The sequence below is a fragment of the Callithrix jacchus genome, chromosome 6 (genome assembly GCF_049354715.1).
Source record: "Callithrix jacchus isolate 240 chromosome 6, calJac240_pri, whole genome shotgun sequence".
NCBI lineage: Eukaryota > Metazoa > Chordata > Mammalia > Primates > Cebidae > Callithrix > Callithrix jacchus.
The window spans coordinates 13,153,404-13,165,418 of record NC_133507.1 but is presented as its reverse complement, the minus strand read 5'-3'; the positions used below and the strand labels follow the sequence as shown (position 1 = coordinate 13,165,418).

The following is a 12,015-nucleotide window of genomic DNA, read 5'->3' as shown; positions in this document are numbered from 1 at the left end:
CCTCTTCCCACTCCCGCCCCCAACAAGTGCTCCCCCAGTTATTCCTGAATAGGGTCTCTCTGGCTTAAAGCCTCCGTGAGCATGTCAAAAAGAACCCATCTCTATGTCCCTTGCCATAATGTAGATTTGAAGAGCTGAGAGAGGGCTGGTGGAAGTACCCACTGCCCTCTGTGTTAAATACCTTTGCCAAGTATGCAAACTACACAACTGTGCAGACAGCCTGCTGCCTAAAAGTCACTCACAGGAGAATTCTCTGTGCGTCACACCCCTGCCCTTCAAAAGCAAGACCCCTCCTTCTCTGGGGGTTCCCCTCCCGGCCTCCCCAGACTTGTCAAACCCTCGAGATATGTCTCTCTTTTAGTCACGATTATGTGGCTGTTTGGTCACTCTGCACACTGCCCAGATATGGGGCAAGTCTCTCTCTCTCGGCTTCAGATCACCGAGTTCCAGATCAATACTGCTCACTAAATTTAATAAAAATCCCTGATGTAAACACCTCATGAATACCAGCCTCTTCCTTGGTGATAAAACTTCATCTCACCATTCATTCTTCTGCCTCCCCATTTCCCATCCAAGGACCCAAGCACATAATCTCATCCCCTAGGTCTTGCTACCCCTGCCACACCCCTCCACCCTGGGCACCCTAGTCCCATCTCATCCTGCAGGAGGCTCCTCTGAGTTTCTGGGCTCCCCCCGGCACTCCTTCAGCAGCTTGAATGCATTGTGTTCCTTCCGCTAAGCATGAGCTGTCTCCTGCGCCCCAGATGGTGGCCTACCTCACCCTCAACTCAATATCTGTAGCCCCAGCTCGCCCTTCGGATCTTAGGTCAAACATCACCTGTTCAGGGCTGCCATCCCTGCACATGCAGGGACAAAACGGGAATGGATTGGAAAGAATTTTTCTTCATTCCCATAGTTATCCAACGACAGGAAAGCGATTGGGCCTCAGAAATGGATTCAAGAATGCTCACAAGAACCTCTTTCCAGTCCTCATCTTTGCAATGGTCTTCATGCCTGGTGGTTCTTTTTTTTTTTTTTTTTTCTTCTTCTTGAGATACCCAGGCTGGAGTGCAATGGTGCAATCTCGGCTCACTGCAACATTCACCTCCTCCCAGACTCAAGCGATTCTCCTGCTTCAGCACACCAAGTAGCTGGGATCACAGGCGCATGCCATCACGCCTGGCTAATTTTTGTATTTTTAGTGGAGACAGCGTTTCCCCATGTTGGCCAGGCTGGTACTGAACTCCTGACCTCAGGTAATCCACCTGCCTCAGCCTCTCAAATTGCTGAAATTACTGGTATGAGCCACCGCGCCTGGCCAGGTTCCTTTTTATTCTCTCTCGAAATCAATTTTCTTTTCCTTCCTAGTTCAAAAAGTGGAAAATACTGCCATCAACAGTCTATCAGCTCCATCATGCCATCCAAGTGTCAAATTCCTAGAGTTTGACCCAGTTTTCCTCAAATGTCCATCTTTGGGCCAATCACTTTTGGCTATGAGAATGGACTAAACTGGACCATCTGGAGTGAGGTGCCCTCTTCTGAACCAATCAACCATAGCCAGGGATGAAGTCCCATTAAGCAATATAGTCACCTGTGCTATCCACATAACAGGGAATGGAGAGGGAAAGTACTCGAGAAACAGTCAGAAAGGCTGAAGCTTACAGAGTAATTTTACCTTCTGGGCGGACTGCACAATTTGCAGGACCCAGAGCAAAATGAAAATGCAGGATCTTTCATCTAAAAAGCATGAAGATTTTCAAGCAGCAGAGTCTTAAGCTAAATGTGACGTCCTTTGGAGTACTAAGCCCACAAAGGTGGCCCTAATTGCCTTCTACTATTCCCTTGTAAAAGTAAAAATTAAAAGGGCTGGATGCAGTGGCTCACGTCTGTAACCCCAGCACGTTAGGAGGCCAAGGTAGGCAGATCATGAGGTCAGGAGTTCAAGACCAGCCTGGCCAACATGGTGAAGCTCCGTTTCTACTAAAAATACAAAAATCAGCCAGGCTTGGTGGCGGGTGCCTATAATCCCAGCTACTTAAGGTAGGAGAATTGCTTAAACCCAGGAGGTGGAGGTTGCAGTGAGCCAAGACTGTGCCACTGCACTCCAGCCTTGGTGAAAGAGTGAAATTTCATCTTAAAAAAAAAAAAGAAAGAAAAAAATTAAAATTAAAATAATAAAACAACATAGTGACGAAGTTTACCAGGTTACTTTGCATGTCAATAAACAGTGTGCATTTACCGAGGGCCTCCTATTTGCTCAACATCCTCATGATACCATGATCTCAGTGTTCAATTTTATATATGAAAAACATACTTGAGGAGACAAGAATTGTCACCCAAATTCTACAGATCCAGCAATTCCAAACTCGAGTCTTCTGAATTGTGGATGGGGGATGTTCTTACTCTGTTTAACCGAGACATGAACCTCGTCATCGTTTTGGGAAACGATATTTAGATTTTCTCCCTCTTCAATCTTTTTTCAGTTGATTTGCAATTTAGTTAAATGGCGGGAGCAAATCCATGCTAGAGTTGAAGATGTATCCTTTTCTGTCTAGGTTAGAATTATTGTAACATATGAAAATATTATTTTATTAGACCCTCAAAGATGACTAAGAACGCAAATGGCAGGCCAGGTATGGTGGCTCACTCCCGTAATCCCAGCATTTTGGGAGGTCTAGGCAGGAAGATCATGAGGTCAATAGATTGAGACCATCCTGGCCAACATGGTGAAACTCTGTCTCTACTAAAAATACAAAAATTATCTGGGTGAGGTGGCATGTGCTTGTAGTCCCAGCTACTCCGGAGGCTGAGGCAGGAGAATTGCTTGAACCCGGGAGGCAGACATTGCAGTAACCGGAGACCACACCACAGCACTCCAGCCTGGCAACAGAGTGAAAGACTCTGTTTCCAAAAAAAAAAAAAAAAGGCAAAGGACTCTAATATCAAAACCACGTTACATTTCATATTATCGAAGTAGTAGAAGTATAACTTAAATGTCAGTGTCAGGAAGCCTTCTTAGTATTTTTGTAAATTCCTGTGGATTTAGGCTCATGGTGACTTTTTCTATTAGAGTTTTTTGTCTCCTAAAAGCCCCAATTCCCCACATCTCTATTCTAACACAGACATTACTTTTTTCATTTCAACTGTGCCAACCCAGCATTTTAACCTGGCCCCTTTCCCTTGATTTCCCTAAAACCAACCACATGGGTATTCACATTTTTTGTTATTGTTGTTTGGCTTTTTGAAATTGAGACAGGGTCTTGCTCTGTCACCCAGGCTGGCGTGCAGTGGCACAATCATACCTCACTGCAGCCTCAAATTCCTGGGCTCAAGTGATCCTTCCACCTCAGCCTCCCAAAGGTCTGGGATTACAGGTGTGAGCCACCATGCCTGGTAGTACTTGCATTGTACTAAATATCTCAGTCTTACATTGAAGCAACACAAACAAGTCAAAACAAGTGTTAAGTGCCTACTTTGTTCAAAGCTTTTCAGTTCCAACTCACAGTTTGCCTTCCTTTCCATTATCACAGAGAATGTTGGTTCTTTGCCGAATTATCCTACTGGGCTGTCATTACCAACCCAAAGATATTAACATTACTGCCTCTGCTAAACCTGCAGCAGGTGAACAATACAGGGAGCACTGGCTTAAGTTTTCACATTGAAGACACTGTTCATCCTCCACTATCCCCTCCAAACCATCCCACCAGCCATTTCTCAAATTGGAATGAAATGGCAAAGAGATTAGATTGTTTTTCTAATATATAAATATTGCCACTCCCTGTTCCAAAGGAACTTTTTCTCAGAAGGCAGAATGGCCCACAGACAGCTTGAGTTTTAAATAAAAAGTTTATTTCACCACACTACATTGGGAACAAGTAAAATAAGCTCCTTTACTGTTTTCATAAAACTTAATTCCATTTTAGCTTATTTTAATCTCAATTTTCTTTTGTTTCTATAGAAACAAAGAAATCAAATCCCAGCATTTAGTGCTCACACAAGTGAATTTTCAATTTAGAAAATGGTCTTTCTCTATTATTTTAATGTCTAACAAATTCAAACATGATAGTAAAACCAAGTTATTTATCATAAAATCTACAATAAAAAAAATACCTCCACACCCCCCAAGACAAACAACACCAAAGAAAATTAAACTGTATATTATATATTTTAAGTGCCAGTTCCTTCTTTAATCATTAATTTTACTTACCTGACTTGTTGCTTCTCACAGCCTCTTTAAATAAAATGGAAACTGCTTTTGTGCCCATCACAATGGAAATAATCTTTAGTTAAAAGTCCAGGAAAGGGCCAGGCATGGTGGCTCACTCCAGTAATCCCAGCACTTTGGGAGGCCAAAGTGGACAGATCATGAGGTCAAGAGATGGAGACCATCCTGGCCAACATGGTGAAACCCGTCTCTACTAAAAGTATAAAAATTAGTTGGGTGCAGTGGCACACACCTGAAGTCCCAGTTACTTGGGAGGCTGAGGCAGGAGAATTGCTTGAACCTGGGAGGCAAAGGTTGAAGTGAGCGGAGATAGCACCACTGCACTCCAGCCTGTCAACAGAGTGAGACTCAAGAAAGAAAAGCTCCAGGAAAATGTTTTCAGATATGGTAATGCCAGTAGAAGATTTTGCATAAGGAAATATAGAAATCCAACATTAAGAATGTTTTTTGAGTGTGTATTACATTTAATATGCTGTGGTGGGTAGAGTAGAATGTGTCAAAATGACTGAAATTAGAATCTCAGTCTCGTTTTTCACAAGGTCGAGGACTTCTGGTAAACTATGGGTCCTCCATTTGCCTCAGTCTCTTTGTCTGTAAAATGGTGGCAAAATTTATCTTATAAAGTTATGGCATAGAATAAACAAGTTAATACTCATGGTAGCAACCACTTACTGGACACTTTGCAAACATGATCTCATCTAACCCTCAGGACAACCCTATTTAAGAGGTACGGTTGGTTCTTGAATAACTATTTTGTTCAGTTTTGTTTCTTTCTTTTTGTTTTTGTTTTTGTTTTTTTTTTTGAGACAAAGTCTTGCTCTGTCACCCAGGCTGGAGTGTAGTGGCGCAATCTCAGCTCACTGCAACTTCCATCTCCTGGGTTCAAGCGATTCTCGCCTCAGCCTCCCCAGCAGCTGGGATTACAGGTGCATGCCACCAAGCACAACTAATTTTTTGTATCTTTAGTTTAGATGGGGGTTTCACTGTGTTAGTCAGGATGGTCTCGATCTCCTGACCTTGTGATCTGCCTGCTTCGCTTCAGCCTCCCAAAGTACTGTTGTTTCTTTATAATACTCAGGTGAAAAAAATCTCTCCCCAGCTGGGGTGACTATCTTTGTGGGTTTTCTCCAGGTATCCCCTAAGATGTGCATGTTAGGTTAACCGACATCTTCACACAGTCCCAGTGTGAGTGAGTGTGGGTTGGTGTCAGTGCCCCCTACAATGGATTGACATCCTGTCCAGGGCTGGCTCCAACGTTATGCCCTGAGCTGCTGGGATGGGCTCTGATCACTCCTAACCTTGAATTGGAAAAAGCATTTAAATAATGACCTTGTTTGTGTTTATTAATCTTTCTTAAATATATGTATAGTCATATTTATTTCAATGTTTAATATTAGAAGTGTTTTTTGTTTTTTGTTTTTTTTGAGAGCGAGTCCGGCTTTTGTCACCCAAGCTGGAGTGTAGTGGCACAATCTCTGCTCACTGCAACCTCCACTTCCCAGGTTCAAATGATTCTTCTGCCTCAGCCTCCTGAGTGGTTGGGATTACAGGCATCTGCCATCACACCCAGCTAATTTTGCCATGTTGGTTAAGCTGGTCTCAAACTCCTGACCTCAGGTGATCCACCCGCCTTGGCCTCCCAAAGTACTGGGATTACAGGTGTGAGTCCCTGTGCCCAGCTGTGTTTTTGTGTTTATTTAGAAGTTAGGTGATGCTTTTGTGACCAGAAGTACTTCATAGGCCCTTAACTCTTATTTATGTAAGTTAGCCCATTGTAAGATTAGTTTTGTTATGTATTGTTTTGCTTAAATTCACAGTTTCCAAGAAGCTATGGGTGACACTGAAGACTTACTGTAATAATATCTCCATTTTTTCTGGCAAGAAAATGAAGATTCAGAGGGATTAAATAACTTGTTTAAGCATTGAGTGGTAGAACCGACGTTTTTTAGTCCTGTGTTCTGAACTTCCAGTCCCTATCTACTATAGCAAGTTCATTTATGTTAGTTCATTGTTTCCTAGTTTTGAAAAGCAGTGCCTGGGCGTGGTGGCTTGCCCCTGTAATCCCAGCACTTTGGGAGGCTGAGGCCGGCAGATCACGAGGTCAGGAGTTCAAGACCAACCTGGCCAACATGGTGAAACCCCATCTCTACTAAAAATTTAAAAATTAGATGGCACGGTGAGAGGGGGAGCACCTGTAATCCCAGCTAATCCAGAGGCTGAGGCATGAGAATCACTTGAGCCAGGAGTCAGAAGGCGGAAGTTGCAGTGAGCTGAGATTGTGCCACTGCATTCCAGCCTGGGCTACAGAGTGAGACTCCGTCTCAAGAAAGAAAGAGAGAGAGAGAGAGAGAGAGAGAGAGAGAGAGAGAGAGAGAGAGAGAGAGAGAGAGAAAGAAAGAAAAAAAGAAAAGAAAAGAAACCCAAAAAGAAAAGCAGTGGTGCTTCAAGTGTGGGTGCCAAACTGAGGCAGCAGCAGGATCACCTGGGGATTTATTAGAAATGCCAATTCTCCTGCCCCACCCCAGATGTATTGAATTAGAAACACCAGAGATAGAGTGCAGCAATCTGTTTTAATGAACCCTCCGATGATTGGGATACATGCTAACGTTTGAGAACCACTCCATAAAGATTACAAATGAAGACATGATTTGGGGGGCTAAAATCAATGCAAGAACAAAAAGACACAAAGAACCATAATACAAGTAAAATTCTGATTAACACAATAAAAGAGATCAATAAAGTGCAAAGAGGAAATAATGGAGGGAACGATTAATTCAGAGTGGTCACTATGGGAATCTGAGCAGGGTCTGAAAGAATGGGTAGAAGAAGCAAAAACGAGAGTAAAGTGGGAGGCAGGGGGAGGCGAAGAGGGTCATTAAGGTAGCTCCATTGTGCTGGAGTGCAGGAGGTGTGAGAGATGTGAGAGATATCAGACTGAGGACATGAACTGGAGCCAGTGGAGGGGGAGGATGTATTCTGTGCACAATCGGGAAGCTTTTAACAGTGTTTCCAGAGAGAGGATAACAGGTTTTAAAAATGTTTCCAGAGACAGGATAACAGGGCAATAGCTATGCTTTGGAAAGAGAAATCTGATGGCAGCCTGAGAATGGGCTGGGAGGGGATAGAGTGGTGGCAGGCAGTTAGGCTCAAAGCCTGGAGCAGCCTCCCTGGGCCAGAGCCTGCACTGAGCCCCTTAGTGAAATTGATCTCACATTATATGTGGGTCTGAGAATTAGCAGTGTAGAATGTATACCTGTAAAAAAAAATACCTATAAATAATGTCTTCATCCTCTACTACATGGTCCTTTTAAGTTTTCCTTTTAAGAGTGATTAATTTCTGGCCAGGCAAAGTGGCTCAAGCCTGTGATCTCAGAACTATTGGAGGCTAAGTTAGGAGGATTGCTTGAGCCCAGGAGTTCGAGACCAGGCTGGGCTGGAACGTGGCAAAACCTTTTCTCTACAAAAATAAAAAATTAGCAAGGTGTGGTGGCATGTCCCTGTTGTATTAGTCTGCTCTCCTGCTGCCAATAAAGATATACCCAAGACTGGGTAATTTGGAAAGAAAAGTGGTTTAGTTGACTCACAGTTCTACATGGCTGGGAGGCCTCGAAATCATGGCAGAAGGCAAAGGAGGAGCAAAGTCATGTCTTGCACAGTGGCAGGCAAGAGAGCATGTTTGCAGGGGAACTCCCCTTTATAAAACCATCAGATCTCGTGAGGCTTATTAACTCTCACCAGAGCAGTACGGGAAAGACCACCCCTATGATTCAGTTACTTCCCACCAGGTCCCTCCCACAAGATGTGTGAATTATGTGAGCTATGATTTAAAATGAGATTTGGGTGGGGACATAGCCAAACCATATCACCTGTGGTCCCAGCTACTCAGGGGACTGAGGTGGGAAGGTGGGAGTATCGCTTGGGCCCAGGAGGTAGAGTCTGCAGTGAGCTGTAATCGTACCATTGCATTCCACACACAAAAAAAGAGTGATTTATTTCTGACTGTGAAACTTGTGCATCTTGATTAGAAATTTATAAAATTTAGAGAACTTTAAAGATGATAATAGATTCCTATATCTTATCACTTAAACTTAGACTATCATTAACATTCTGATGCAAATCATTTGAAAGAGGTGTATGCATGTATGACATATGTATCCGCATGTACATCGATCAGATCTGGATGCAACTGTTTTCTTCTTGTTCATTGAACACAGTAAGCACTTCTCCATGTAATCAAAATGATTGGAAAGCACCAATTTTGAAGAGTACTCATGTTCTAGCTCATGAGTATTCTGTAGTTTATGTAATACTCCATTGGTATCCTTCTACACCCAGCCTTGCCTACAATTCTACATCAGGTTTACCATGACCTCACCAGCATTAAGCATCATTTAATTTATCTTCATGTGTGCTTTTTATAGCAATATAATACTGTTAGAACTGATATAGCACAACACTTGCTCTGCCTTTTTAGCATAGCCTGAGAGTGACTTGGCTGACATTTTTAGAATTTAACTAATCCTCCTCAAAACCACTTTTCTGATACAACCATTGTGAGTCTGTGAGTACCAACTCATGCTGTCAGTAGCTATCAATAAATATCCCAAACTATGAGAAACTGCAGAGTGAAATGTCTTGGAGACCAAAGGAAAATCCCATGAGAACCGGGAGACAACAAATAAATCTGGCTTCTGGACCTACAGCAGATTCATTTATTAATTCGTTCATTTTAGTAATATACAGGGTGATAAATTTGGAATAACATACATAAAGGGCTTCATTGATGAGGAACAGAACACTGGGTGCAGACGAGATTTTCTTAATGCATGAGAGGTTAAGAATGATCGCTTTTGATGTTAATTGGAAGAATTCTCTATAGGGTAGGTGCTCTCTTGACAAATGAGCTCTCAGTTAATTTCAGGGCATGGTAAGTGAGTGGTACACTCTTTAAGAACCAGTTTTCCTCTCATTTATCAATACTATGCCCTATAATGCTATCTTTAAAATTGCTTTCACTTATGATTACATTCTTAAAAAATTAAATTCAGAGTGAGGTCAAGAATAGGACCACTTTGTTTTTAATTAGTAAGGAATAGTTTACAACAACAGAAAACTTGTTATTTCTCTGTGTGTTGAACCAAGAAATTCCTAATACACAAGTCAGCTCACAACCTCACCCCTGGAAGGTCTTCCTCACTGTTTCCAGATTGAATTAGTCAGGATGTTCTCGCTGCTTCTTCGGTCCCTTTCCTCTGTCTCTGTTATGTCACTTCTTGGGTTGTCCTAAGTCAAACGGTGCCACATTGCTCTCTCCAACTGAACTGTGAGGCCCTGAAGTCAAAAGTCACGATTCTCTTCATTGCTAGCACATAGCACGGTGCCTGTTAACAATATTTTCCTGCTGAATTAATAGATTAATGAACAAGGACAGGAATTGCAGTGAAGTAGAGGCACACAGAGTCCACTTGGTTTTGTAATCTAAGCAAAAGGACAATGAAGACGTGAAGTTAGATGATGATGATGGGAAACAAGGATTGTTTTATTCAAAGTCAGTGGGAATTTCAGTAAACATAGGGAAGTTAAGAAAAAAGGTGTTAGAGACTGTCAATTGCCTACCCCAAAACATTCCGCACTTTCTTCCTTACCAATATAACTCCCATTTATGGAAACAGCACTGTGTCCACATCTTCTGAACTACACTTCCTGCCTCCCTTGTAGATCAGGGTGGTCATGAAATACTACTCTGCTCAATTCAATGTCAGCAAAGATTATCACGTGCTGCTTTCAGGAATGCTCCCCTTAGAAGGTGGCAGGCTCAGTTGGCAGATGTCCTGTGTTTCTGTGATCATCCTCTTCCTTTCTGCCTGAAATGCAGAAGCTACAGCTAGAGTTCCAGAACTATCTTGAGAACATAAGCATGAGCATCACAGAGAATGTCACCCAGACCCTTGCTTTGGTCTATCTATCTTATAAGTGTGAAAAACATTGTGAGATAAAATTGACAGGCCTTACAATGAAACTGGGGTATTTCCTGGATCTAGAGGTCAAACAAGAGTGTAGAGACAAAGATAATGCTGCAGTTTTGAGGTTTTAACACCAGGAGGTTTATTTCCATATACAAACAAAATGGCTGAGACAAAGAAGAAGGGATAGGAGAGCTGGCTTACAAAGACAATTGAAGAGTTTTAGCTTTATATACCGAGCTTGAGGAAATCCAGGTGAAGATAACAAGCTTAGGAGAAAAATCATGGTGGCCCAGTTCTTGGGAGAGAGGAGATAACCAGAGAAGCAAGAATGGATGGGTTTGCTTAAAGATAAAGGATCAGGCAAAGAGAAGATGATAATGAACAGAACCCTGAGCATGTACCTTAAAGCAACAGAAAAAAAAGTATTCATCAGAATTCAGAAGAAAACAAAATACAGGAAGAGTGTAGCAGACAGCAAGTGCAAGGATTTTCAACATGGCCACTGATGCAAAATGGCAAGAGAAGAATCACGTTGACCCTTGAGCAGGCAGAGGGATCTATGAAGAATATGGTTTCAGTACCTGGGAGTGGAACGAGCTGGAGATTCAAAATCCATGAGGAAGTGTTCTCAAGGAGAGTAAGCCATCCAAGATTTTGACTGTGAAGGGAGGAAGAGAAAATACTGTATCACTAATACCATTAAAAGGTAGCAAGCTAGTCATTTCCCCTAGAGCAGATATAAAATAACTTTTTCACTGGCTGAAAAATATGACATTTTAATATTTAATCAAATCTAATAGTTACTAAGTTTCTACATTTAATGTGTATGGGGAGTATAAAATAAGCTGCCAGTCACATTTTAGGCCAGTCAGGTTGCTGGTAGTAAATATTTGTTTTTAAGACAAGTATCTGAGCCAGACACAGTGCCTGTAATCCCAGCACTTTAGGAGGCTGAAGTGGGAGGATCAGCTGAAGTGGGAGTTTGAGACCAGCCTGAGCAACATATTGAGACCCCGTTTTTGTTTTTGTTTTTTTGAGACGGAGTCTCACTCTGTCACCTAAGCTGGAGAGCAGTGGCATGATATAGGCTTGCTGCAACCTCTGCCTCCCAGGTTCAAGAGATTCTTCTGCCTCACCCTCCTGAGTAGCTGGGACTCAAGGCACACGCCACCACACCCGGCTAATTTTTGTATTTTTAGTAGAGATGATGTTTCACCATATTGGCCAGGCTGGTCTTGAGTTCCTGACCTTGTGATCTTCCCATGTTGGTCTCCCAAAGTGCTGGGATTACAGGAGTGAGCCTGGCCAAGACCCAGTTTTTATAAAAAATATTTTTTTTAATTATCCAGGTGTGATGGTATACACCTGTGGTTCCACTCAGGAAGCTGAGGTGGAAGGACTGCTTGAGCCTGAGGTGGAGGCTGCATTGAGCCCAGGTCATGCTGCTGCACTCCAGCCTGAGCAGCAGAGCAAAACCAGGAAAGGGAGGAGAGGAGAGGGGAGGCGAGGGGAGGAGAGGAGAGGGGAGGCGAGGGGAGGAGAGGAGAGGGGAGGCGAGGGGAGGGGAGGGGAGGCAAGGGGAGGGAAGGCAAGGGGAGGAGAGGGGAGAGGAGGGGAGGGGAGGGACTTATGAAGTCCCTAAGTCCTTAATATGAGAATGCTTGTAAATAATAACTGCTGTTTGATAATTAAGAGCCCATGGGTTTAATGTTTTAATTCCACAATGATTTTATTATGGCCTTGCATTTATTTATACCTTTTAACCCTCCTTTCTTAATGGGTGAAAATTGGATGCCAAAAATTGCCAAGATCAGCATTGCTTCA

At 42.7% G+C, this 12,015-nt stretch overlaps 1 protein-coding gene across 3 annotated transcripts in view; it reads right to left on the bottom strand.

Moving 5' to 3' along the window:
• The window catches only part of LOC144582964 (uncharacterized), an 81,095-nt gene that overhangs the window by 9,500 nt on the left and 59,580 nt on the right, over positions 1 to 12,015 (bottom strand). For 2 of the 3 annotated variants that reach the window (XR_013536627.1, XM_078375999.1), the window contains exon 3: positions 10,773 to 10,849. Coding sequence is in view for 1 of the 3 variants with exons in the window: in XM_078375999.1 (XP_078232125.1) it covers positions 10,773 to 10,849 (77 nt within the window). In the remaining 2 variants the exon portion in view is untranslated. Of the gene's footprint in view, positions 1 to 9,402; positions 9,607 to 9,870; positions 10,090 to 10,772; positions 10,850 to 12,015 lie in introns of all 3 variants that reach the window. The other variant, XR_013536628.1, reaches the window with a different exon arrangement.